The sequence below is a fragment of the Fringilla coelebs genome (assembly GCF_963513975.1).
Source record: "Fringilla coelebs genome assembly, chromosome: 6".
Lineage (NCBI taxonomy): Eukaryota > Metazoa > Chordata > Aves > Passeriformes > Fringillidae > Fringilla > Fringilla coelebs.
In genome coordinates this window covers 27,267,060-27,292,194 of record NC_140034.1, presented here as the reverse complement: position 1 = coordinate 27,292,194, position 25,135 = coordinate 27,267,060, and the positions used below count along the sequence as shown (strand labels likewise).

At 34.3% G+C, this 25,135-nt stretch overlaps 1 protein-coding gene across 5 annotated transcripts in view; it reads right to left on the bottom strand.

The window, feature by feature from the left end:
* The window catches only part of STRN3 (striatin 3), a 58,546-nt gene that overhangs the window by 6,771 nt on the left and 26,640 nt on the right, over positions 1-25,135 (bottom strand). For 3 of the 5 annotated variants that reach the window (XM_084208771.1, XM_084208772.1, XM_084208770.1), the window contains exons 5-12: positions 24,897-25,076; positions 24,298-24,430; positions 23,155-23,296; positions 11,469-11,609; positions 6,562-6,695; positions 1,090-1,265; positions 914-961; positions 689-810 (exon numbers count right to left, since the gene is read on the bottom strand). In XM_084208771.1, coding sequence (XP_084064897.1) covers positions 689-810; positions 914-961; positions 1,090-1,265; positions 6,562-6,695; positions 11,469-11,609; positions 23,155-23,296; positions 24,298-24,430; positions 24,897-25,076 — 1,076 coding nt within the window. Of the gene's footprint in view, positions 1-688; positions 811-913; positions 962-1,089; positions 1,266-6,561; positions 6,696-11,468; positions 11,610-17,799; positions 17,911-23,154; positions 23,297-24,297; positions 24,431-24,896; positions 25,077-25,135 lie in introns of all 5 variants that reach the window. The other 2 variants (XM_084208774.1, XM_084208773.1) reach the window with 2 other exon arrangements.

Below are 25,135 nucleotides of genomic sequence, written 5' to 3'. Positions count from 1 at the left end.
CCCTTCCTTTGTACAAGGTGAAGAAAATCTGCTTTCCACTTTAACACTGGATGCTTACTTGATGTAGTTTTTATTCAGCATACTCTGATGACACACAGGTATGGCCTAAAACTCTCAAGCACACTAATAATAAAAACAGGCCTAATTTTTTCTTGTGGAACTGGGAATCTTATTTTCATCTCCCTACATTATAGTTGCCTTTTAAATCTATGCAGAGTTTTCCAAGCAGTTATCAGCTATTTAATTTTAGAGACATCTAAAATAAAAGACATCCAAAGTTAAGGACCTGAGATGCAAGTCAGAAACATGGGACATAGAATCTGAGCACACTTATCTTAGTTCTCTGGCAAATTTCCATCAGAAGAAACAAACAATCATTAAGAAGTTGTAATTCTGGTTCAAAATATTTTGCTTCTCAAAAATATAAATTATAATTATTTCTTTCTTTGCTGTATAAATCTTAGGAATTGTTAGGTCTCCCTATTACTGTTCTACACAAAATACATCATCAGTGCAAGCAGCAATAAATAACTAATATTTGCCACTCATGATTACTTGAAAACACACAGCGTAGCTGAGAAATGGCAGGAATATTTCACAAAAGCTCTAGAAAATAGATTAACATCAAGCAGAAAAATAATATTCAAGATAATGGTCAGAAGTTGTTAATCTTTTTAAAGGTACTTACCATAGGTATCATATGGATCCACATTAGGGCTAGGCATGTTCCACCACTGGATGGTTGCATCAATACCACCACTGAAACATTGTTCTCCATTGGAACTAATTGCCAGTGACAATACCGGTCCACTATGGAGACAGAAAAAAGCTGATTGGTAACTGCCTACAGGATAGAATATATTGTTATGAACGACAATATATTTATCAGACATGAATAATGTCAAACACTCACATGTGGGCCCTAAATGTGTAGATGGGTTCTACATCTAAAGAGGCACTCCTGAAAGAAAAAGAAGAGTTATTCTACCACATGAAATCTCTACTGAGAAACTTGAAACTATAAGAGTTTAACCAATCTCAAAGACATTTAAAACACAACCTATGTTTTACAAAAACCCATATACTTGCTTTTTGGCAGGAACCGTTTTCTGCAAATTCCAGAGTTTTAGAGTATGGTCCTCAGAGGCTGTAACCAGCACAGGCTCTACAGGATGAAAAGCTAATGCTCGCACTCCATCAAAATGACTGCGTAGCGTATACTTAGGGTTCCATGTCTTTCGGAAGGCATCTTTATTAGCTGGCAACTTGAAAGAGAAAAGGAAAGAAGTAATTTTATCTTGGGTTTTAAAATACAGATTTTATATATATCCCCTCGTATTTCTGGAAAACATCCTATGCTTGATTCAGCTAATATATATTCAACCTTAAGTTTGTATTTATCTATTGATTTATCTATATCCATCTACAACCCTATCTGGCCAGCTAGACAGTCTGCTAATTTTTCTGTTGTCACAGTTTCCTTTGACCCAGGCTGGAATGATATATAATGTTACACACATAGAAAAGAAGACTCGATTTTCAGAACTGATTTTAATCCTTTTGTGCAATGACACTAACTCTTCTTCCTTGCAGAAAGAGAAATGTTTCATTGTGTATCATGCTGTCTGCACCTAAGGAAGAGATTATAGCCATCAAAAGCTCATTTATCACTTAAACTCAGTAAAAATGAGCTTGAGGTACTTGGTGAGCGATCTTCCTTAGATAAGTAACTTGACTAAGGTTGACAAGAAACATACATAGTTCTTGAATACTTCTACAAATGAAGTCATGTACATAGAAATAGCTAATCAAAATTTCAATGTACATTTGTCATGATTTTAAACATAACAGTACACAAATATTTTTAAGTTAAGATTAATGAGTTTCAAATATATCTGTGAGAAAATAATTTAGCTGCTTTGTGAAGCAATATATGCAAACTCTATATTTATATACTGTGAACATCGAATTCATACTCTTAACTTGCAGACTGTTAGGCTAAAATTCAATAATTACAGCTGCTTAATATTAATTATAGATAATCCAGAAGAATTACCAGAAAAATTCAAGCCCTTCTAGTGATTCCAAGAGACAAATTTACAGCTTTGAATACAATACATATTTATGCAGCAATCAGACCCTTAAAAGACTACATCCCATCCTAAGCCTCCATCATAAAGAAATAACATATCCGGGTACTTCTCTTTTCCCCTAAAGGTAGTTTAGAAATCTGACTTGAATTAGATGAAAAAAATCAGCAAACTTATTTTTTTCTGAAAAAATAAGAATTAATGGAAACTAATTGTACCCTTTGTCCTACACAAATGGAAGCTAATTGTATCCTTCATCTTACACAGTATCTATTTCAGCATGTAGTTGTTAAAGTATGTTTCTCGACTGCAGGCCAGAATAGCTTGACATCACAAACTAATTTCAGTAACACTAATAAGAAATTAAAATCTCCCATAGCTAATCAAATCTTACTACCTTTTATCTGTCAGGACTGAAAATATTCAGATAATAGTGTAACATGTACTGTAATAACTATTTTTGGACCAAGTCTATAATCTGGGTTGAATCATCACTACTCCCTCAAATCCAACCAACAAAACAAAGAGGTTCAGACAATAAAATTTACTGTTCTGAGTTACAGATGTGCAGACATTTGCTTTTCCATTATATTCTGTCCTAAGTGCAAACTTTACCTAATTCCAATCAAGTCACAGAAATTTGTTATACCACACGTCACCTGAATTTTTAGGGTTTTTTAAATACCAACCAAGAAATACATATAATAACAGAGCATTTTGCTTGCAATCTTCCTACTTCAGCATACAATGAATACTGCAATATTTTTTACTGAGATTTAAGTTATTTAGCACTACATTGCGTATTATCCACAAGCTTCATAAAAATAATAATCTTTTGTTTTAGGAAACAGAACAGAGTGGGATTCTGGAGTTCTGCATTAAACATAATTTGGACCAAACCGTTGTTTTATTTCCCTCCCCAAATGGACAAGAGAAGGGGAAAAAAGGGAAAAAAAAAAAAAGGTATTTTCCTAGAGTCCCTTGATATTTTAAATCCTCATTATATAATGGATTCACCCACCTAGCTAACTTATGTTCCCTCGTGTATTTGCGGTGATCTGGGGCTTAAAGAAATTAAAGCCAAAAACTTGAAATAGCAATCCTTAATTTTAGCACATGATATATCCCAGATTATGCAGAAGACTTGCAATTTCTTGGGTGCAATGGGCATCCACACAACCTATCTACCACAGTCGTGATGAAAAGTCATTCAAGAAAATCAGAATTGGATGCAGTGATCCTTATTTATCAAAATATTAATAAAGTTGATTCTATTTTTTTTTCTTTTTTCTTAAAAGGATTGTTGCATGGGTAATTTTGTTTTTGGCAGTACAGAGAAATCTGCTAAAATGCAAAGTAGAGAACTTACACAAGTAATGAAAAGTAAGGTATGTTTCCTATTTTAAACATAGCTTTGTAGTTTTAATTTTCTTAAAACAGACTGGAACATCATGGCTCTTTTAGAAGACACCACATACACTTTATTAGAAATCTAGCTATATATAAGCTAATTTTTTGAAATTCTTTTCCCTATCCATGTTTCTAATGGATCTTGAGATCCTTACTGCAAGAGTGAGAGAACAACTGATAAGTTTTCAAAGAGGTCCTTGCAATATCTAATAAAAAAAAGTTAACTAGTAATGTATTTTCAAAAAACAAACAACCAAAAAACCTAACCCTACCTCAGAAAAATACAGTCAAGGACTTGGAAAAGGGAGTTGATGATTACAAAGGATAAATGTGAGATTATTTCACAAAACAGGCCAGAGGAATAATGGTAAAGTGGTGAAATGGGACATCTCCAGAGCTTCTCAAAACATATGGTGTAGATGGACACACTGCCCCACTGAGCCTGGATGCTCTACTGCAAGTGTGTATTTATACACGTACACACTGTCAAGATAATCAAAGTCATGACAACACAGACTACTTTACTGGCTGCTCTTCCCTTTTGCCATGGACTTTAGCAGGCTTTACTACAGACCAAGAAGGATCAAACAACCCATTCATTCAGCCTTGTAAAGCACAGGCAAACTGGACTGAAACTACATCTGAGCTAAACCAACACAAACAAACAACTCCCACCAAAAAAAAAGGCATCAGGGAATGAAGATCTTCCTTGCCCCTGCAGTCAAGAGAATCCTAACATGTTGTAAGGAGATGTGCATTTCGCTATGTCAAACAAGTACTCCCCAAAGGCAAACAAAAATTTTAGAGAACAATAATTAATAACTGCAGTCAGTGTCTTTTTATGTTTTAATGTTACTTTTACCTTGATAATGTTGTAACTTATTGGAGATTTCCAAGTTTACATGCTCTGATAAAGGAAAGCTTTCCATTTTTCACTCAGTCATACTGCAGAAAAACACCATTATCTGGTGCTATGGAATCAAAAATTATACAAATGGAGGCATCTGATTTGGCAACATTATTCCCTCAGCATGCAAACAACTACATGCACTGAGGTCAATTTAAGAAACTAGATAATAAAAAAGACATAACTTGAGATGACTACTGTTTACCAGATGAACTAGTCTTGGAGACAACCTGTGAATTTAATCAAACATACAGAAATCATTTGAGTTATAGCTGAAATTCTTAAGATCCCCCATGCTGTATTCATATCCTCTCCTTTTCAAAATACAACACTCATCAAGGAGTGACACATGAAAGCTATGGAAGCCTGTTGTGGCATTATTCATTAATTAATGCACTCTAATGCCTCACAAAAGCTATCTGAAGAGCATGGACCTATTGGGAGCAAATGCATTAAGTGCTCTGTTTTGAGTTTTTTTTCATTGTTCTTGTTTTACTTACACATTAACTTAGTGTCACACTTCCTTGCCTGGAGATATATTGGAAAAGGAGGTGACTTCACCTAAGCTTGCAAGGGCATTAGACTATGATGCCCTACAAGTAGTGTACTACAGGTACAAGGTAAGATATGGTCTTACTGTGCTGCAAATCCATAGCTATGAGGGAACAACTTCAGCAATTAAAAACTATCATGAAATCTTTAACCTAAAGAAACATTGTGATGAAAAACTAACAGCATCTGAATTTCAGTCTCTTCAAAGTCATGACAGGTCAGTGTCGTCCTAAATATAAAAAAAATTGTTGCCACCTGTGTTGTTTTACACTTTGTTTTTTCTGACAAATGAAGTCAGAAGCCACTGTGCATTTTTCAGCTATGCTTTAAAAGGAAGAAAACATCCTATGAGTACTGGGAAGAGAGGACTAGACAAGAAGCAGGGAAACCAAGTGACAATCATACTCAATCACAACTCATTTTTGGTAAATGGCCTAGTAAGAAAAACTCTACGTCTATGCTTTGTCTCCTGTACACACCAGATATTAGAGCATGAAACAGCCTCTTCCCACTCACCTCCCAAACCAGGCTGAAAATAAAGAGCCTCAGGGGTTTAGGGGTTTCAGTGAAAAAATTTTGAAAATTCAACTACATGGAAAAAGTAAGATCAATTTCATCTACAGGATGATTAACACCTTCTAACCTTCAAAAAATGTGTGCTTCCACTGCAAATTTCTTTTTAGCTCAGGCAGCACTTCACATTTGTCTATTTATCAGCAATTCTCTGCTTTAAGTTTCCCAAGAACAAAGGTAACCTCTATTCTGCATCCCTCTTCACACCACAAAAACTGTTTTGTCAGGTTTGTCACAAGCAGCACAGACTCTCATGGAAGTTTTTTACTTGGTATATTAATTGCAATGCTTTCTGAGCTTAGTCCTGGCTTGCCACTAAATATCCCTCCATCTCAGAATAAGCAAAATGGCTACACACTGTTTTATAAAGGATTTGTAGTTCACAAAAGACAGCAGTACACTACAAAGCTGAAATCTGCAGTCAAGCCAATACAAGACTTTTTAAATACAATACTTCATGCAAAACTTACCTGAACACTTCCCTAACCAGCCATCCTATGTTACTGGCCAATGAAAAATTCGTTTAACACTATTGGTAGAAGCTTAATGAATATGGTCAAAGCAATGTCAGAACACTCTGGATTATAATAAAAACACCCCCTAAAAGCTTACATCTGAAATCTACTACTATATATACAGTCTATGCTGTTAACACTACTTACTCAGAAGGACAGCAAATCAATGAGTTAATATCAATATTTGTGTTTCATGCCATGCCTAGTCAACACTCCATTTCAATGTATACCTGTCATTTTAGTCATGTTAAGACATTAAAATGTATTTTATGTCATAACACATTCCCCCTCCCAGTGACAAAATCTGAATTAAATTATTAATGTAGAAAAAACCCAAATCATCTCACTTAATTCTGGTAACCCAAATTACTTAGCTCATCTGCAAGGTTCTCTTCCATTCCAAGTAACAGCTTTAACTAAAGAAGTGCATCAGTAATGTTCAGGATTGAGGAGAGGGGACCCAACTACTATTGGTTAAACTGTATAAAGAATTTTAAAATAAAATTGCACTTACATCATAACTATAGTCTGCATCATTTGTTACTGTCAAGTCTGCAAGGTCTCCAAGGCCCAGTACACTTAACAACACATCATCAGAACCCATAATAAATGACTTGCCTCCTCCAGGTGGAAACGTTATTGGCTCAGCTACAAAGAACAAAACAGTTTCTTTAAGTCTCAATAGAGTAATTCAAACTGATGAAAAGCTGCATTATTCATCACTTAACAGCAAAACAGAGTTTAAAACTGAACTTCTATGTACTACATACAGCCCCAACTAAAAAAAAAAACCAAGAGCATGAGGACACACACACATGTGCAAACACACACACATTATATACACAACTCTTGTACCATGCTTCATCATTTGGTTTGAACTTTACAGAGGTGTTGATACTGACAAGTGACTTGACTGACATTACACTGCAATACCAAATGTACATCCCAGGTTTTGAAACTCTCAGTTGAATTTTTCATTCAATACACCATGCTTCCTGCCTTCTATCCACTTGCAAATATGTCTTTGTGCTTTATACTAGTAATATATTTCTATTTGTACACAAAATATTTTTTAATCACTCAAGCAAAAGACTCCTGCAAAACATCTCTTCCGCTTTGAGTTTTCTCAGACAAGTGAAAAAATGAAAACATCTATTATTTATTCATTTCCTCCCTTAGTTTCTCAGCATGATTTTGGATTCTAATTTTAAAGTACACTCAACTGATACTCATGTTGTCTAGCTGTGCCTACTTCAAATTAAAATTTAACATTTCTGTTAATTATAATTTGGAATTAATAGAAGTTATATATAACCATTCACTATGAATTCTCATCTGAATAATAACGTTTAAAATATTCACCCATATTTTTTACCCTCTTCAACAATTCTGTGAATCTGTTAATCCACAAATACCAATTTCTTTACCACTCAGAAATAGCAACACTTCTTAAGTAGAGTATGTGAAATTAAGGTCTGTGTGAACTTCAGCTAAGTATAAGCATCTGCAAAATATGTGAAATTATATTTCACATCTTGAAAAGTTAAACTTGCTTGACTTTTGAATGTCACTGATCTGGCAGATAGAGTTATGGCCTCACTTTAATGTCACTCCTTATTTCTTATCCTCCTAGAACACCCTCCAATCTCAGAGAAAACAGTTTCTTGTTTGCCGGGATTTTGTCTTCTAGAAGCAGTTCCAAACAAGAGGACTAATAATCAACACATTCCTGTTTAGACCTGTTTATGGCCATAATCAGAATGGTAACCTAGGTCCAATCCACTCCCACAGAACGAAAGTGACTGAAGCCAGGTGTAAAGTTATAGATGTCTGGCACCACTGCTAGGGCTAGGCAAAGAGGAGCCAGTCCCACTAGATCAAAATACATCACTTTTCAAAAATAAAACAGGTTTTAATGCTTCAGAATTATTGTACTATTAAGAAATGTAATTTCATTAGCATAGTCAATTCAACTGTTTCTGAGAATCTAAGAACATAATCTAAGAATACAGACTGTTGATGTTCCTACAATTGCAAAAAAAGAGCAAACAATATTCTAACTAGGAACAATCACCTCTTGTAAAAATATTCACAATCCATACAGTTTGACTCATAAGAATGCTACATTACATTAACAGCCCAAAATGGCTTACCCTCCCTTATATGAATAAGCTCCATTCCACTAGTAATTTACTAAAATTCTACCTCTGACAATCTACTACAAACCACTTCACTTATATTTCAAAAAAGATATATTCCTACAAAACATGTATTTACTTTCCCTTTACTCCTATTTGATCTTTAGGACAGGACCACAAGGTTTAGGTATGCCCTGTAACCCAACCTGTCATACTAATTCTTTGTGAAACTAATGTCACCTGATCTTAACAGATCAACCTTCCTATGCTTTATAATAAAAATTAAGAACCACCATGTCAAGAACCTATACTACAAATTCACCAAGTTTCACTTGTATGAGTGACTATTTCTTTATTTAAAGCTTCAAAATTAATGCTACTCAAAATTCAGAAGACTATTTCTCAATACTAAAGCTGCCTGTACATATGTACAGTGTGTTCTATAATTTATTTGTGAATTTTATATTTTAAAGTGAGGCATATTTGAGAAGTTAAAAAAAATGGTTGCAAACTGTTTTTGCAAAAAAAGAAACAGCAGAATAGTAACACAATGAAAAATGCATGATGTTACAGCTACTAAAAATAAAGACCCACATCTTCAGATACCAAAACAGTGCATCAATAGATACATGCAAATGATAGTTAAATAAATGACTTTTTAATGCTTTTCATCTAGAAAAAAAATACAAGTATTTTTCTACCACACAGCAAAATATTATTCTCATGGCATAATATAAATTCTTAACTGTTTGCAATCAATAAATATGAAGTTAAAATGAGATAGTACAATTTCCTTTGTAGGTGACACTAGGTGAAATAAATATTGAAATATAAAATCATATAATTTAATATCTGCTTAGCCAATCTTAACAACCACTTCTTACCTTCAAGTTCTTGACATTATACTAAGTCAAAATCAAGCAGAAATACTTGTACAAACTGAAAATGCTTTAATCTCTGATTAGATATGTATACTCATATAGGCTGTTGTTGTCTACTGTACAACAGGGCTATCTTAACCTTGTTTCCCACAAAGTTAATATGTGGTACATTAAAAGCAGCTGTGGTACATACCCAAGCAATTAACTGTTACTGTTTTTATTTTGTCAATCTCTAGATTGACACCTCTGCAATCTATAGATAGTAAAACTGAAAAACAATCAGTGAAGAAAGTAATTCTCTCTATACTGGATGGAAAATCATGTTGATACCATTTCTGAAATAACAGAATATGTTGAAATGGAAACTCCAATTTCTCATGGCCACAATTATCAAGTGTGATTACGCCATAACGCCGTATGTAACTAGGCAGTTCAGAGTGAAAAACAAACAAACAAAAAACCCAAACTCTCACACCTTCAGAGGTATGAAAGAGATATTCCAAGCCAGTTAGAGACAGTTCCTCCCTGAACCCCCTTCAAGGAAAAATTATCAACCACTACATCAGAACTGTAATATTTCGAAGTAATATTTCCATACAGTCACAAGAAAACTGTGGTTTGATAAAATTCCTCAGCATAGGCTGGTGTATCCCAGGAAGAAAGCCTGAAGTTATCTGCAAAAATCTTAGCTTTTAGAACACAGCTGAATAAATAATTGAGTAAAATCTATATTTGTACTGCATGGTGCAAAATCTGTATTTTACGATAATGAAGTATGTGGCCTTGTAACACACCTAGAAGGAATTCAAATACAACACTGCCTGCTTATTTGCAGCTTTGCACCATATGGCACAGATGAAAACTCAAAAAGCCATATAGCATTCAGGATAGAAATAGCAGAACTTACACTCTAATATTCAAGTTTAAAAACTATGCAGAAACCAAAATGAGCAGGTAAGATGACAGAGATAGTAATCTTATTACTCTTAATAAAGAGCAAACTACACTGACAAGTTAAAAACACATGGACACATTAAACAGCATGAAAATATAAACATGAAAGCAGTTTATTTGAGCATTGTGAACAATCTTTACTTAAGGCTAAAACAGTGTTTGTGCTACAAGAACCAGGTAATAAAAGTCAGTCCCTATCAAATTGAAATCTAGCATCTATTTATTCAAAATTATGGTTTTGTCCAGTATTATTTTAGATGTAAGGCCTCTACCTGAGACAGCATCCCTGTCTGTAAAAAGGTCTGTGTCTGTGTTCCTTTGTACAACATGTATGGCCTAAATACCTAAGCATGGCTAAAAAGCAACCTAAAGCACATAAACACTGAACCTAAAAACAACCGAAATATACAAGTTTTAGCAAGTGAATTTTCATCTGTAGATTTTTAAACTGTGCTCCACAGGTAAATTTGATACAGCTTCATCTTGATGATGGAAATAAAAACAAAGATGAAAAGGAAGGCAGTAAATAAGATGACTGTTGTAAAATGACAGTTTGGGAGAGCAACAAAAAAACCTCCTTGTGGTTTGGGGTTGTTTTCTGCTTGCCTGTTGACAGGCATTTGTGAGGCCAAGGGTGAAAAAGAACAGGAGAACCAACCGATTCCTGGAACCAGTAGTAATGCAAATTCTATTTCTGCTATAGCTGATACCATGCCAGGTCTTATGGGTCAAAGATCATCCTAAAAGAGCCAAATCTGAATACAACTGAATATTTTGAATGAATATGCTCTAAGCAGAGGACAACTTACATAATGGTATTCTAATTTCAAAGCTAATACAGGAAAATCATTCCTTTAAAACAAGAAACTTAAAAGCCAAATACAAGATTTTTGACTTTTATATATAATAGCTTACCACTAATTTTCATTGCCAATGATAATCTTGAAACTTAAATAAATACTTTGTAAAGAAATAGTGTCTTTGCAAATTTGTGTATGTAGATCAAGGGAACGTTATAAAAGAGAACATTAAATTTGAGGAAAAGAAACTAAGTAGTCCCATAACTTAAATCACTACTTTTCATTTTAAAATCCAAACTGTGCATCAAATGCTTATACTCACCTTTTTCCCCCTCAATAAATAACCTATTTATGAAAGGTTTTGCTAATGCAGGGGTGTCTCCAAACAGGGATGTAATACTGAATAGTGTCAGAACACACTGCTGTACATGAAGTTATCTAAAAAAACTTATGAAATAATGGTGAGTTATAAAAAGCCACAGAAACTCAAGCCATATTCTCATAAAACCATTTGGGAAGAATTTCAAGTAAAATAATAATGTGGCAATCTGCAACTTCATTCAGCTTTACAGAGGGGATCATAAATGACAGCGTGTGCTTTCTAAAAGAAATCTCCTGAAATACAGTAAGTAGCTGAATTTTTTGTACCTTCCTCTGCTCTTGCACCTTCATGATCAGTCATTCTAGAAGAGGGTGACCTAGATTGATTAATGATTCCTGAAGGGATGTGGGGTATCTCATCATCGCCCAGATCAGCTATCATGTCGTGAAGTTTTGTCCTGTTGACTCCTGTAAATTAATGTCAGCAGCAAAAATTCATTTGATTGCTACCGCTTGACTTGACTGAAGTCTAAAAATCCATTAAATAAGAATAATTACTGATGGGACCTCCTTAAAATAAATACTGCTTTGCTTTTTTTACTAATATTTTGGAAATCAAAAGCAGGAGTTAATACACCAAATCTGAAAACTACATGCAAACAATTTAAATTCACTAAATCAAAGAATAACTCCTTTGTGTTCTGTAGCTCTATTCGACAATTTCCTGTAGGAAAGAGGAAAAAAATCATCTTACAGCCCTACTGGAAAGTTAATCCAAATACTAAAAAAACATTCACTATTAAACAAAAAACATATGAATTAAACATTTTCTAATAATATTACACAACTTTAACTATACTAAACAATTTAACATTAAAAACAGAACGCTAATTAAAAATAAGCTTAAAAATGAGAGCAAAAGTACAGACAACTCATAATGGGGGTGCAACAAACAATTAACTTTCCCTGCTTTGAATGGTATTTAAATTGCATGTAGTGTTTGTTAAACACAGTAGCAAGAATGCTTCCACCACTGTATGAAACTGCAGATGTATATTATATTAAAATTATTATAAAAGCAAGCTTCTAGAAACAAAGCATTCTGAATTATGCGTACATTTAATTAATACGTAGACATGAGCAAACAAAAAAAGTATAATTTAAAATATATTTAAATTACTAAATCCACTGCTGCTTTCACCTTTCTAGCTTCCACGTCAAAAAGTCAAGCTTCAGTTACAAAGTGTATTTCAGTGAGAGAACCTCTTTAAAGAAAACAATCCATAATGATGAAAGACATAACCAAATTTCAACCAATAAAACAGCCCTTCCTGGGACTGCAAGCAGAGATATTAGAGACCATTTAGTAAAGGAAGCATTAGTGAACAAGTTCTTATATTGAGGCGACATGTCTCATATTTATTAAAGAGGAAATTGAAACTAAACCGAAACCTTCATTGCCAAAAAAAGTAAAATGCAAATACTACGATTACAGATGACTTATCAAACTCAGAACCGTTATTCAAACAGTTAAACACGAAAATATACTCTTTCACAAAGTATCTGATCCTTTCAGATCTTACTGGTTTAAATCAAAAGTAAGTGTCCATGAATAACAGAATTCTCAAAAGATAATGGAGAATTCCCTGCAGAAAGAGATGACAACAAAAAGTACTTCTCGAAGAAGAATTACAGGAAGTATACCTCACATACCCCTAAAAGGATGCTATATAACTACTCTCATTAATATTTGCAAAACATTCTCATTTGCAAAGTAATAAAACTCCCTATATTTCCATTTTTTTCTGCTTTTGGTATTTTTTTCTTTCCTTCACGGAACACATTATTATTCTAGTTAAATATACAAAGACTGCTACCCAGAAGCAACCTGAGAATAAAACTAGCTTACAAAAGCTTTCCTCATAAAACAGATGACTTGAGCAGTTAAGTTCCATTTCACTCTCCTGTAGAAGAATGTCTAGAAACCTGTGATCCCAGCTGATGATGTGAATGTAAAATAATAATGAGAAATCTTTTTTGAATCAACACTCTTTTTTTCTCTAACAGGCTCTATACTGGAAGGATTTAATTTCTGAAGTATAGTACTTAATATTGCAGCCAGCAGGTGACACCTCCCCTAAGAAAATTCACTCTTAGAATGGACAGATCTCTACACCACACAGACTACAAAGCTTATCTTCATCTTTATTACAGGCACCTATGGTGATCAGAAGCAGATATATTCTTGAAGATATTATAGAGCAATCAATAAAATGACAGGATAAAAGCCATGACTGGGACCCTAAACTGTTTACTTTCATGAACCCTCTGCTTTCCAGAAGAAAACACCATTTGTTTTCTCCATGTTGATATGCATGAATAGTTCAACACATTGATGCAAAATGCCACAAATTGCTTATAAACGCTTACTCTATCTGAACTGAAAGCATCTTCTCCAAGTGCTTTCATGCCAAACATATGGGCATGAGAAGTTTGTCTCGAAGCATACTCAGAAGAAACTAAAAGTAGTCCCTCTGCTTTGCTATCTTGAAGCAGCCATTCATTTAGTTTGTCACTAATAAGGGGACTGATATCCTTGACTTTTAGTGTTTTTCAGTACGTTTGGGCACTTCTTGTCCTTCAGGCATAACCTCAGAACAGTCCTCAATCATCATACAATAGAGAGAGAAGTTTACAAAGAAGCAGCTGCTGTTCTGAACAACTTATGTGCATTTCATGCTGAAAAATGTGTCAGCATTCAAGACTGTGCCACCACTACAGAAGACTGCACAAGTTTCTGCTTTCAAGTAAGTGCAAGTGTACCTTAAAGTAACTGCTCAAGTATAGTAAATGTTACAAGGAGATTCTTAAAGAAAAGGATGGGCCATCTCTGCATAAGCAACTATGGTCAAGGCACAAAATGGGATGACCCTTTTACCCTCAAAAAAAGCCAAGGACAAAAAAATATTGACCTGGTATGAACAGAAGCAAAAGTTACAGTACCATCTCAGTGTACTGTCCTTCAGAGATCAAAAATGAAAAAGATAACTGAATATTCAGTGATGAAAAGTTTTAGTCTGAGAAGCCTTAAGCTGAGTTTTATTAGGTGGAAGATGTATTAGTCCAAGTCTGAATATAACACAGAGATTCTTATATGTCAAGAAGAGGTAATGGTAATGAAGATGGTGAAATTCAGATCTCTTTTCAATCCTATCAACTATTGTACTATTTCCAGAAATCAAGGGTAGGAAAGTGAACAGTACAGATACTGCTTGTAAGTACAGGAGAAAAAGAGCAGGAAAGTTTAAAAAAAGCACAAAAAGCTAAAGAAAAACAGTATCTTCACTTTAACAGTGATATATATATATATATATATATATATATATATATACACACACACATACAAGATGTGAAAACTTTCAAACTGAGAACACATTTTGCTGACCTCATAGAATGAAATGAGATATGCAACATCTCCACTATGATACCCTGCAAAGGTGACAGGCTGTATGTGAAAAACAGTCATCTCCTGGCTTACCTGCCAAAACTGATCTTATCAAATTTGGGCAAGAAAGAGGCCTTAAATTCAGCATATTCCTGAAAAGAGAAGCCTGCTTTTGTAGAAATCAAGCCTAACTCCTTATCTATGCATCTCAGTTAGTCCTGAATAAATGTGGTTTGTTTCTCTTCTTCTGGGGTTTTTAACACAAGAACTCTTCAATAAACAGATTTTGCATTATTTTACAGCTTACATTGTAAAGGAAATGAAAGTTGTGAGGTGATGAATTTTCATTATTGTTTTGGTGGTATTTTTAAAGATCCTTTCATAACGAGGCAGTAGTTCCATATAACATGGTGACTACCTGGACAGACACCCTCTTTCTCCCCAGCAAACGAGATTACTTAATGAAAACAAGTGCTGACAGAAGATGACCTTAATTAAGATGTTCCACCCAAAAGGAAACATGAGGATTCAAACTAGAGAAGTATCAAAATATAGAAGCAGATCTACTTCTGTTCACTTATTTATGTGTACATATGGAATGAAAGTTTCCATACCTGAGGCCAGGGCTGTGTCTGCCTGGTAATGTTATAGTGTAAATACAGATTATGGCAGTTGCAGATGCATATCCAACAAAAGAACCCATCACAATGTCTGTCTTATTATGCTGTCTTCAAAGTATTGCCAAAGATGATATTTAATGCACATTTGTTTGACATTTATGATGGTACTCAATTTCAGATAGAAGTCAAAACAATGAAGGACAAAGGAAAAGGTATGTATTCAGGATGAAATCCCCAAATGATCAGATATGAGCAGCAGGAATAAAAAAGCCCTTCAACAATATTTTCAGTTTCAGAATGTTAAAAAGCTGAGGGAAAAAAATTGTATTTAAATAAATCTGCCCAACCCTGAATGCATACTTTTACTCTGTGTATGGACTTCTCTCATCCAAACAGTTCAGTGATGTAAAGGCTAATTTTCAATCAAAAACTATCATGAATGTGACAAGTCAAGAATTTCACAAACCACCTTTTAAGACTGTATGTGTTCAGGGTTGAATTCTCCCAAAGGAGAATTCAAACTTAAAACTCAAAACACTAAACACTGACTTCTGTCACTTCTCAGCACCATCACACACAGTTGTCTCCAAAATACTGTCTTCTATGAACCAAAGATTTCAAAATTCCTTTAGATGAAGAAAACTTTGTTACTTTGCAGCTACTATGGTTCAAAATTTCTAAAATGTAAAGAATTTAGTAAGAAAATGTCAAATAAAAGAAGTTGATTTTAGTATTAAAAATAAATTTCTAATCCTACCAAATATTTCATGCAAATTCGATGTCAACTGCTGGTTTACAGGTTAAATGCTGATACACATGAGCATGCAGATGACTACTGTAGGCTCTCATTAAAGCAAAGACTAAAAATCTTTGCTTTGTCAAAGCTTTTATGTTTATGTGTGTGTGTACAAATCATGCAAAAATGCTGAAAAAACAACCAACATACACTAACTGACCAGTAACCGTTAGTGTTACAAAGTAAATTCAAATCTTAATAATTACAGAAGTTGTCAGTAAGTGTTGTATTTTAATTATCACGTAATTTAGTTAGTGTATGCCCATACAATTTTTCAAACTGAGGAAAAATTTTTTTACTAGTTATTTCCAGAAATCATTAAAAAATACTTCCAAAATAAAAGCACAGCAATGGGAGCTTCTCTAAAGCAACATTCCATCCAAAGGGACCTGGACAATCTCCAGGAGGGGGTCCATAGGAAATTCCTGAGGTTTAACAAGACCCAGTGCTGGTGCTGCACCGTGGCTGGGGCAACCCCCAGTATCAGCACAGGCTGGGGATGCACAGACCCAGAGCAGCCCTGCCCAGAAGGACCTGGGGGTGCTGCTGGCTGAGAGGCTGGACATGAGCCAGCCAGGGGCACTCCCAGCCCAGAGAGCCAAACGTGTCCTGGGCTGCAGGCAAAGCAGCGTGGGCAGCAGGGCCCGGGAGGGGATTCTGCCCCTCTGCTCTGCTCTGCTCAGACCCCACTGCAGAGCTGCATCAGCTCTGGGGTGCAGCACAGGAAGGACATGGAGCTGCTGGAGTGACTCCAGACATATGGAATGGATTTTAACTAAAAGGGTATGTTTAGATTGGATATTAAAAAGGAATTCTATACTGTAAGAGTAGTGAGGAACTGGAACAGGAGTCCAGAGAAGTTGCAGGTGCTCCATCCTTGAATTGTTCACAGACAGGTTGGATGGGCCTCTGAGCAACCTGGTCTGGTGGTTATCCCCACCCATGGCAGGGGAGTTGGAATTAGATAATCTTTAATGTCCCTCCCAAACCAAACCATTCTATGATGACAGATTTAATACCACTTTATGCACTAAGAACTTTATAGTTACAGTTAATAACATAATTTCCAAAAGCATTTTTATCAGGTAGTTCAACCCTAAAGTTTGGTTTAAACTACATAGTTAAAATAGGTCAACTGGTCAGAAAACTCAGGGAGTAAAAAGATATCAAATAAAATGTTGGTAAATGCACAGAAAAGTCAAGGGCATTATAAAATAAAGATTATCTCCTAAATAAAGCCACCAAAAAGTTCGTATTTACATTACAGGCATTTCCCAATTCTCTATGCCTGGGGCTGTAAAAATAATTACAAGTCCAGAAATAGCAACTTATCCAAGTTCATAGTAAAAAAAACCAAAAACCCCCAAAAAGTAAACAAAATACCCCACACCACCACCCCCAGAAATAGCCCAACAATTACCAGTTCCACAACAGCATCACAGTACTATACTTTAAGAAGCAGATGAAGTTTAAATCTTTCAGAAAATTTCTTAGAGTCACAATGTCCTCAAAATGCATGTTGTTCATTATTTTTACACTAACATTTCTATGCATTTAGTTTTCACCTCTTTAACCTTGAATTTTCAACCTTTCTCATTTATGAAATGCCTGTCAAAGGTTTTGACATATTCACATTCAGCAGGTAGAAAGTTAAAGTTGGTTGCCCCCATTACAGAAAATGATGCTTAATGAAAAAAAACCAAAAACAAAACAACAAACAGAACTCATGAAAAAAAATGTCTTCTATATAAATAGGCAAAAAAGTGTTGCATTACAAGATTCAGAATCTGCACTTACTCTTTACCCCTTTCTTCCCCTTTCGTTCCTTCTTGTACTGTTCCTTCAGTTTACTTATTAGTCCCTGGTCTACATCCCAAACCTCAGCAGTTGGGGACAGGTCATCTTTGTCTACATGCAGCATATTATTAAAAGAAAAAAAATCAGCAATTGGCAATGCAAGCTGTTGGTGATTTACTGTCATAGCTGTATAAGAGCATTAATAAGAGTTATTAATAAATCTTTATTTTAAAGGTGCAGTCTCCGTTTTAGGTTTATAAAAGACCAAGTTTCATTTCATAAAGTTTTCCAAGGCACTGTATATTATCAGTTATATATTTGAAAATTATACGTTAATTTGTTACCAAGGAGCAAACAAATTAAACTTTTTAAGTAACAGTTAACATTAGATACTTCAAAATATACAAAAAATCATTTGTATTTAGAAACAATTACTGCATCTTTAGAAAGTCAGTGTTAAGAAATTATTCAGCCAGTGTTGAATAAGCAAATAAAAGCATTCATGCTATATCCCTCATGAAAATGCAAGCTGAGTAAGTCAGTGCCAGTTTATTCATGAAGACCACCATGCATCCTTTCGCATTCATTCCACATGCACAAGAAAGAAACCTTGCTCCTACATATAACCAGAGAAACAAGTCTATAAATACAGTTTCTCACATAAAGATGAAGAAAAGTCCTTTGTACAGGTGGAAATCTCACTGCATTCCAGAAAGTAAATCATAATTAGCAGAAATAGAACATTCCACAGTAGTTTTAGAGGACATCTATTTTTCTTTTTGACAAATATTGCAGAGTCAATTATTCTTTATGAAAAGTCAATTCTCCACTTGTCTAAATTATCCACCTCAGTCATTTCTGGAAACTTCGAATTACTAAAAAGATAAACCTGTTTCTATGACAAGGCAAACTTAACATTTGCAGAAGCACTTTTGTAGACCACCTGGCAGCAACCAAACTTGATTTGGGTGCCAGTTTAGCTTTATACTTCCAAATTCTTTAGGCATGAAATCCCAAGACTTAGTTCCTCAGTTCCCAACTTCCAATCATATTTACAATATGATTGTACCCATTTTTGAAGTTATAACCATTATAATCATTAAAGAACACAAGAGGAGTCATACACAGCAGACATGAAATAACATGCATTTAAAATAAAAATAATACGAATTATTCCAAGCACATGTTTCATGACAAAACATGACAATGAATGAACAGACACCCTAGGATACTGATGCATCTGCCATCATTCAATGACAACCTTGATCAAAGAGGTGGAATACAGAGATGGCAAGGGCAGTGAAACATGAAACAGGAGCATAATGGCAGAGTCCCCTGAGCTATCCATCAAGAACTCTGGCAATGAGAAGGGAACAGTGACATCTTACACCAAACTGCAGCTACATCTACCAAACTGCAAACACAAAGACCTCAATCTTTCTGATCACTGGGCCTAAGCATCGATAGAGAGGAAGAATGATTACTCAGGAAACACAAGAAGCACAGAAAGGTAAGTCAGAGAACATGCCCAGTCAAAGAGGAAAAAAATCAAACCTGTTAAAACTCAATTAAAAGAAAATTCCATTAAAATCTAATTAAAGCTAATTAATAAAATTCTAAAGCACCATTAATAAAATGAAAATAATCAGCTAGGTTGCAGCACTGCAGAAAAGGATTAGGGAATTAAACTGAACCAGAAGATGACCACATCTAACATCAATGTAATGCTATTCTAAAAAATGTCATTGTGGTACATTTTAAAAGGTGCAGTGCATTAAACCGGGACAGCGCAGGTAATGACAAAATTGAAGTCACATATTCAGCCTGTGCTCTACACTGGGAGTTTAGAAAATGTCTGTAGAGTGCAAAACAAATAGGGCAGTGAATACAGACAAAGAATTTGAAGGAACTGGGCTCATTCAGTCAAGAGAAAAAAGGAAAAGCACAAGCCTGCAAACATAAATATTCAAAACCAATACTGTTGGCTGCAAAAATGTAGGCTGCAAATAGAAAACTAGATAAAACACAAACTTGGATTATCTGGGTAGGCTGTGAAATGAATTTCAAACAAGATTTTTAGGAAAACCCAGCAGTGTTTCTCTTCAGCATGCCTAGATATACTAGGCTATTTCAGAATAGAGCCATGTAACTACAAGACCTCTGCAATTGCCCCCAGGAGTGAGCTTCCTTGCACTAAACTGATATAGGACAGCACAGAGGACCCTGGATGTCCACTGACCTGTATAACTGAGTGGAGAAAGGCTTGCTTTAAATTTTTCTATTTTTTTAAAGTTTTTTGAAGATGGCCCAAGAAACTCTGAATTTCAGTCACACACTGCCACCCAGAATTCTGGGTACAGCCATTCTCTGACTTATGGTCCATTTGTAAAGAGAACTTTTGTGTTTCATGGGGAAGAGAAATCCAGTGATGAACACGTGAAACCATAAGCAGAATAAAGAGACTACATAATAAGTGACATCTGCAATATGTAGCACAATATATAACACTATGTATATATTGCTGTTTGCTTAAGCAAACTGAAGTTACAAATGCATTTTTTTCTTGATACTAAATCACCACAAGGAATTTTTTTTTTTAATTTAAAATTGTACATATGTTTTTAGTATGTGACATCACTTTGACTCCTCATTTAACACTGCCTGAACTTGTTCATCTTTCACTATTTTGAAGTTAAGCTGTTCCTAAGTAAAATATGTTCCATGACAGGATATTTTAAATCACAATGTTTGGAATTAATTTAACACTCAAAGCATGTTAACTAAGGCATAAAAAGCCGTAATACAGCAGAAAAGAAAAGCAATCCAGACTTGAAAACACTCAGTGACAGGTTTGAAGAAGTCATCATCAGCAAAAATGTAACTATCAAATTTGGTGCTGAAATATTTTAGCATATTGAAAGCTGGACCTACAGATAATACTCTGCAATTAAGTACTGTAAATATTACTAAAGCAAAACTAGGCAATATATTTAGAGCCTAAATATCAGATGTTTTCCAGATACAAAACAAAAGCATTATAACTAATTAGAGAAGTAAATATTAACTTTTTTTTCAGAATGCTTGAATGCTTGCAAAGGTAAGAAGAAACAGAATGAGGCTAATGACAGAAAAACAAAAACAGGAAGAAATAAAAAATTATGAAAACAGAACAGAGAAACTCCTACATTATGAAGAAAAATTTGGATTTTCAACTGAAAATATTTAAGTTCACAACTGATGCAATTGTTTAGGAAGTAATAGTACATATTCATTTAAATTAAGTTTCCCCTCAATACAAATAACTAACTGGATGGACCTGATATTTGAAGTAACAAGTTTCATAGAGTTTAAAATAACTAAACAAATTGGTTTAGGCACTGCATCATTTTATTTTAGAAAGCATTTAAGTGGGACAGCACTTAAAATGCTGTGATAGTTAACAGAGAAGTCTTGTCATATTTACACTGATCTTTAAAAAGTAACACAATCCCAAGATCTGATGGACTGTATCCTTAAATGCCCATTTAAGTAAAGAACATCTGTACTAAAATCAGTGACAGTGTGTGAAAAAAATATTACTACTACAGTTGTAGGCATGTCTTTGACTGATTTAAATAGTAAGTTACAAAATATAGAAAAAACTTATGAAAATTGTTTTCATACAATAAAACGGAGAACATACTTTGAAAGATGAAACTAAGTTTATGTTTTATTTCCTCCTTCCCACTTTCTTTTCTCAGATACAAGTTTTTTGGTAGCAATGGGATTGCTGCAGTTAAATCAGCTGTCACAAGTGTGCACAAACTCCTAAAATGCTCTGCCTTACTGCGCTACGGGTTCATTGAAAATGTAATAAACATTCAAACAGCTCTATGAAAAGCATGGTGGGTCAATTCGATTTTTAAAACAGACCTTAAAACTGGGTAACTACTTGAGAAAATGCCAGACATGGAACACACTGAAAAGTAATCCTTGGAAACAATGACTTGGAATTTCAGTGGACAAGCTAGTTCAACACAGTAAGCTTCAGCAGTCTGGATAAATCTTTGACTGCATGAATTACTGTATCAAACTATCTTGCCTTTTATATACAACAATAAGACTGAGACTAGAACCACAACTTTCTACATCACTATATATTTGAAGGGATATTGCAAGCAAAGTAAAAAACTCTTGCTTCAGGTGCTATGAGACATCTTTTACCAAGAGATCTGCCTGTGTGCCTAAATGAAAAGATCATCAAGAAACTGTTCAAATAACATCAACTTCAAAAGGGAACAACAGCAAGCAACTAAAATTATACTAAAAATAGACAGTTATTACCAAAACCAAAGGTAACAGCTTGCTCAGCTTCATTTTCCAACTAGAAATAAGACTGAGTTTTAAAAATAAAGGTGACTAATCCTTTGATACTAGTTTTTAGGAAAGAATCCTTTCAAATCCTTGTTACCTTCAAAATCAAGACTATTATTTTCCTGGAAGATGGGCCATTACTTAATTCTTGTACATCTTTATATTTTCTTTGCTCACTGGGATGTTTCTTGAAGTATGACTTCATTGTCACATAAAACACTCAACATGATCTAATGGCAGTTTGGGGCTTACAATTTAAGACTGACAGTATGTAAGTACAAAATTTTGTACTTACTTTGTTGTCTCACAGTTCAGAAATTAAGATAGTAAATTTCCCATTTAAAGGCAGATATCCATTACTTGGATCACTCTTCTTTTTCCTATACAAATTTTCTCCTTTCAATCTCCTCTTTTGAAACATGTAGGTTGCAGAAATTACTGACTTAACATTTTTTTGTTTCATGTCAAGTTACTAATAAAAAGTTAGGGTATTATGGTTTTGGGGTTTTTTTTTAAATTTTACTAATACAAGCCATATTAGCAACAACATCTAAAAATCTCAGTCAGAAAAATAAAAGAAATGTCCATTTTTCAAGTACACCTAAGAAATGAAATTAACTTAGGTACAAAAGTTTGAAGGTCCTGATAAGAAACAAATATGAAAAAAAAAGAGAACTGTATTTGAAAGCAAATTTAATCCAGGTATAAAAACATTCAGAATCCTAGCCTTTCTTCTCTAACAAAGAAAATATTCTCCTCTTAGTTTTGAAATCAGAAACAAAACCTGAAAGAAATGTGACTACAATTGTACTTGCACCTACAACAACATATATATAGATATATATATGAAAGTTTCATACAATATAAAATTTTCTAAGCATCACTGTTTTATCATCACATTCATCCACACATCCACACCATTTTAGTAAGTATTACAAAAATCTTAAGAAGTATCATGAACAAGTTTTCCTTTATATTTAAATGCTTTTATTAGTGTCTTACCCCACTCTGTTCCATCTCCTGAACTTCGAGCTTCTCCAGCTCCCTCACCATCTTCAGCTGTCACTAAAAAGTCAAATTCTTTCAAAGCTTCCTCAGTATCAGGATCATCTGTAAGGTCAGCAGCTAAACCTTCATTACCAATCTGCAAGAAGACAAATATTTTCCTGCATTTGAATCATAAACAGATTTTCTAATCATTTAGGTTAGAAGATATATAGGCTACTCTCACTGAGTAATTTTCTTGCAGGGGAAAATATTTTTCAATTTAAAATGCAGAAGAAGAAACTGTGACCTCAGTTGGCTTATCAAAACAAAAAAAGAGAACAGTGCAGTCTGCTGAATGTTAGGAAATAAAAAGAACACTGACACTAGTTTTAGCAACAAAAATCCCATACACCCCAGCCTTCACTTTTATTCAACACAAGAATTAGAAAACTTTGTTGATTTTGTTGCCCTATCAATAGCTCTGAGAGAGAACTTACGAACTATGCTTTCTACTGGTGCAGAAGCCTTTCCTTCTTTTTGCTTTCCAGTTCTATTTCAGTGTTAAGCATAAGCTTCGAATATAGAACATTTTAAGAAAACTGTCTTTTTACTATTTCTAACCATATCTTCACCTTAAACAAAACAATCAAACTCTACTAAGGCATCAGTGAAAAGTTTTATTTTATTGTTGAGTTGAAGAAATTGTCCATGTGAGTTTATTTGCAAAATGTTCTTACTTTTACAGAAAGAGACCATTTTTATAAAGATAACTATAAATGATCCTTTTGTTTTCTACTTAAAAAAAAGCTTCGTCAAAAGTCAAAAAGCAAGTGTAAGATCTTCATATATGCTTAGAGATTTACTTGATAATCTTATTACCAGACTTTTTATAGAAAAAAAGGGAATCAACTCAATGCTTGACTAATCTCTTTACCAGAAGTCCAAGGTATGGTGAAAAGCCCTTCCTGACAAATCAGTCTGGAAGATTTAAGGCTTACATCAAGCCAAGCTCATACTGCCAACTATTCAGGAAAATCCAATGCAGCATTCATATTTGCAAACAGCCTGGTTAGCTGCTTTGAAGTTTGGAATGTAACGTATTCGTTTTTGAAAGGGAATTTCAGCTCAATTATAAAAAGAAAAAAATATAAATTTTACTTTGTGTTTCTTATTTATCCGATGCTTTTCTTTTCCTTCAGCAATATCTTCTATCATGTCATTCTCCTCTTCTTCATCACTATCATCCGCATTTTCTAAGAAATTGAATGTTTCGAGAACATCACCAGAATTCCTATATAAATAAAAACATTAAGAGAGAATCCTTTTTACTTGCTGAAGATATTTAGAAATTTAACCAGATTAAACAAAATTAGTACCTGACAGCTTAAGAGCTTAAAAACCAGCAAAACAAGAAATCGCTGAATGAAAAAGCTGCTACATCTGCTTAAGTCCTTATTACAAAAGCACCATTCAACAGACTCCTTCCTTAAAATAATGACTCCAAAGTGATTATCTTACATAATTTAACATCAACACACAATTTTCCTCTATATCATGTTAGTATACCATACATGTATGTATGTAGTAAGTGTGTATGTTCTTATGTATAATCAGTTTCACTTAAGTTCATAACAGTGGTCAACTACACTCACAGGTGTTCACAGGCTCTCCAGCCAAAAGTTCAATGTGAACTGACCAGTACATATCAATGACTAAAAGCAAAACAAACTTTATGCATTTCTCATCTCTTCACTTACCTTTTGATTTCCTGTCCCTTTTGTTTAGACGAAGGAGATTCACCCCCATTCAGGATCTGTTCTAAGTTCTTTGTCTCTACTGAACCATTTGGTTCTGAATTGGAGAGCCCAAGCAAAGACCTTACCCGCTGGGAGCGTACATCCAATATTGTATCTGTATAACCTACTTCCTGAAGATACCTAGATATTTTAAAAGAAGAAAGAAAGAGGAAAGGATATTTGATGAAAAAGCAAACTTA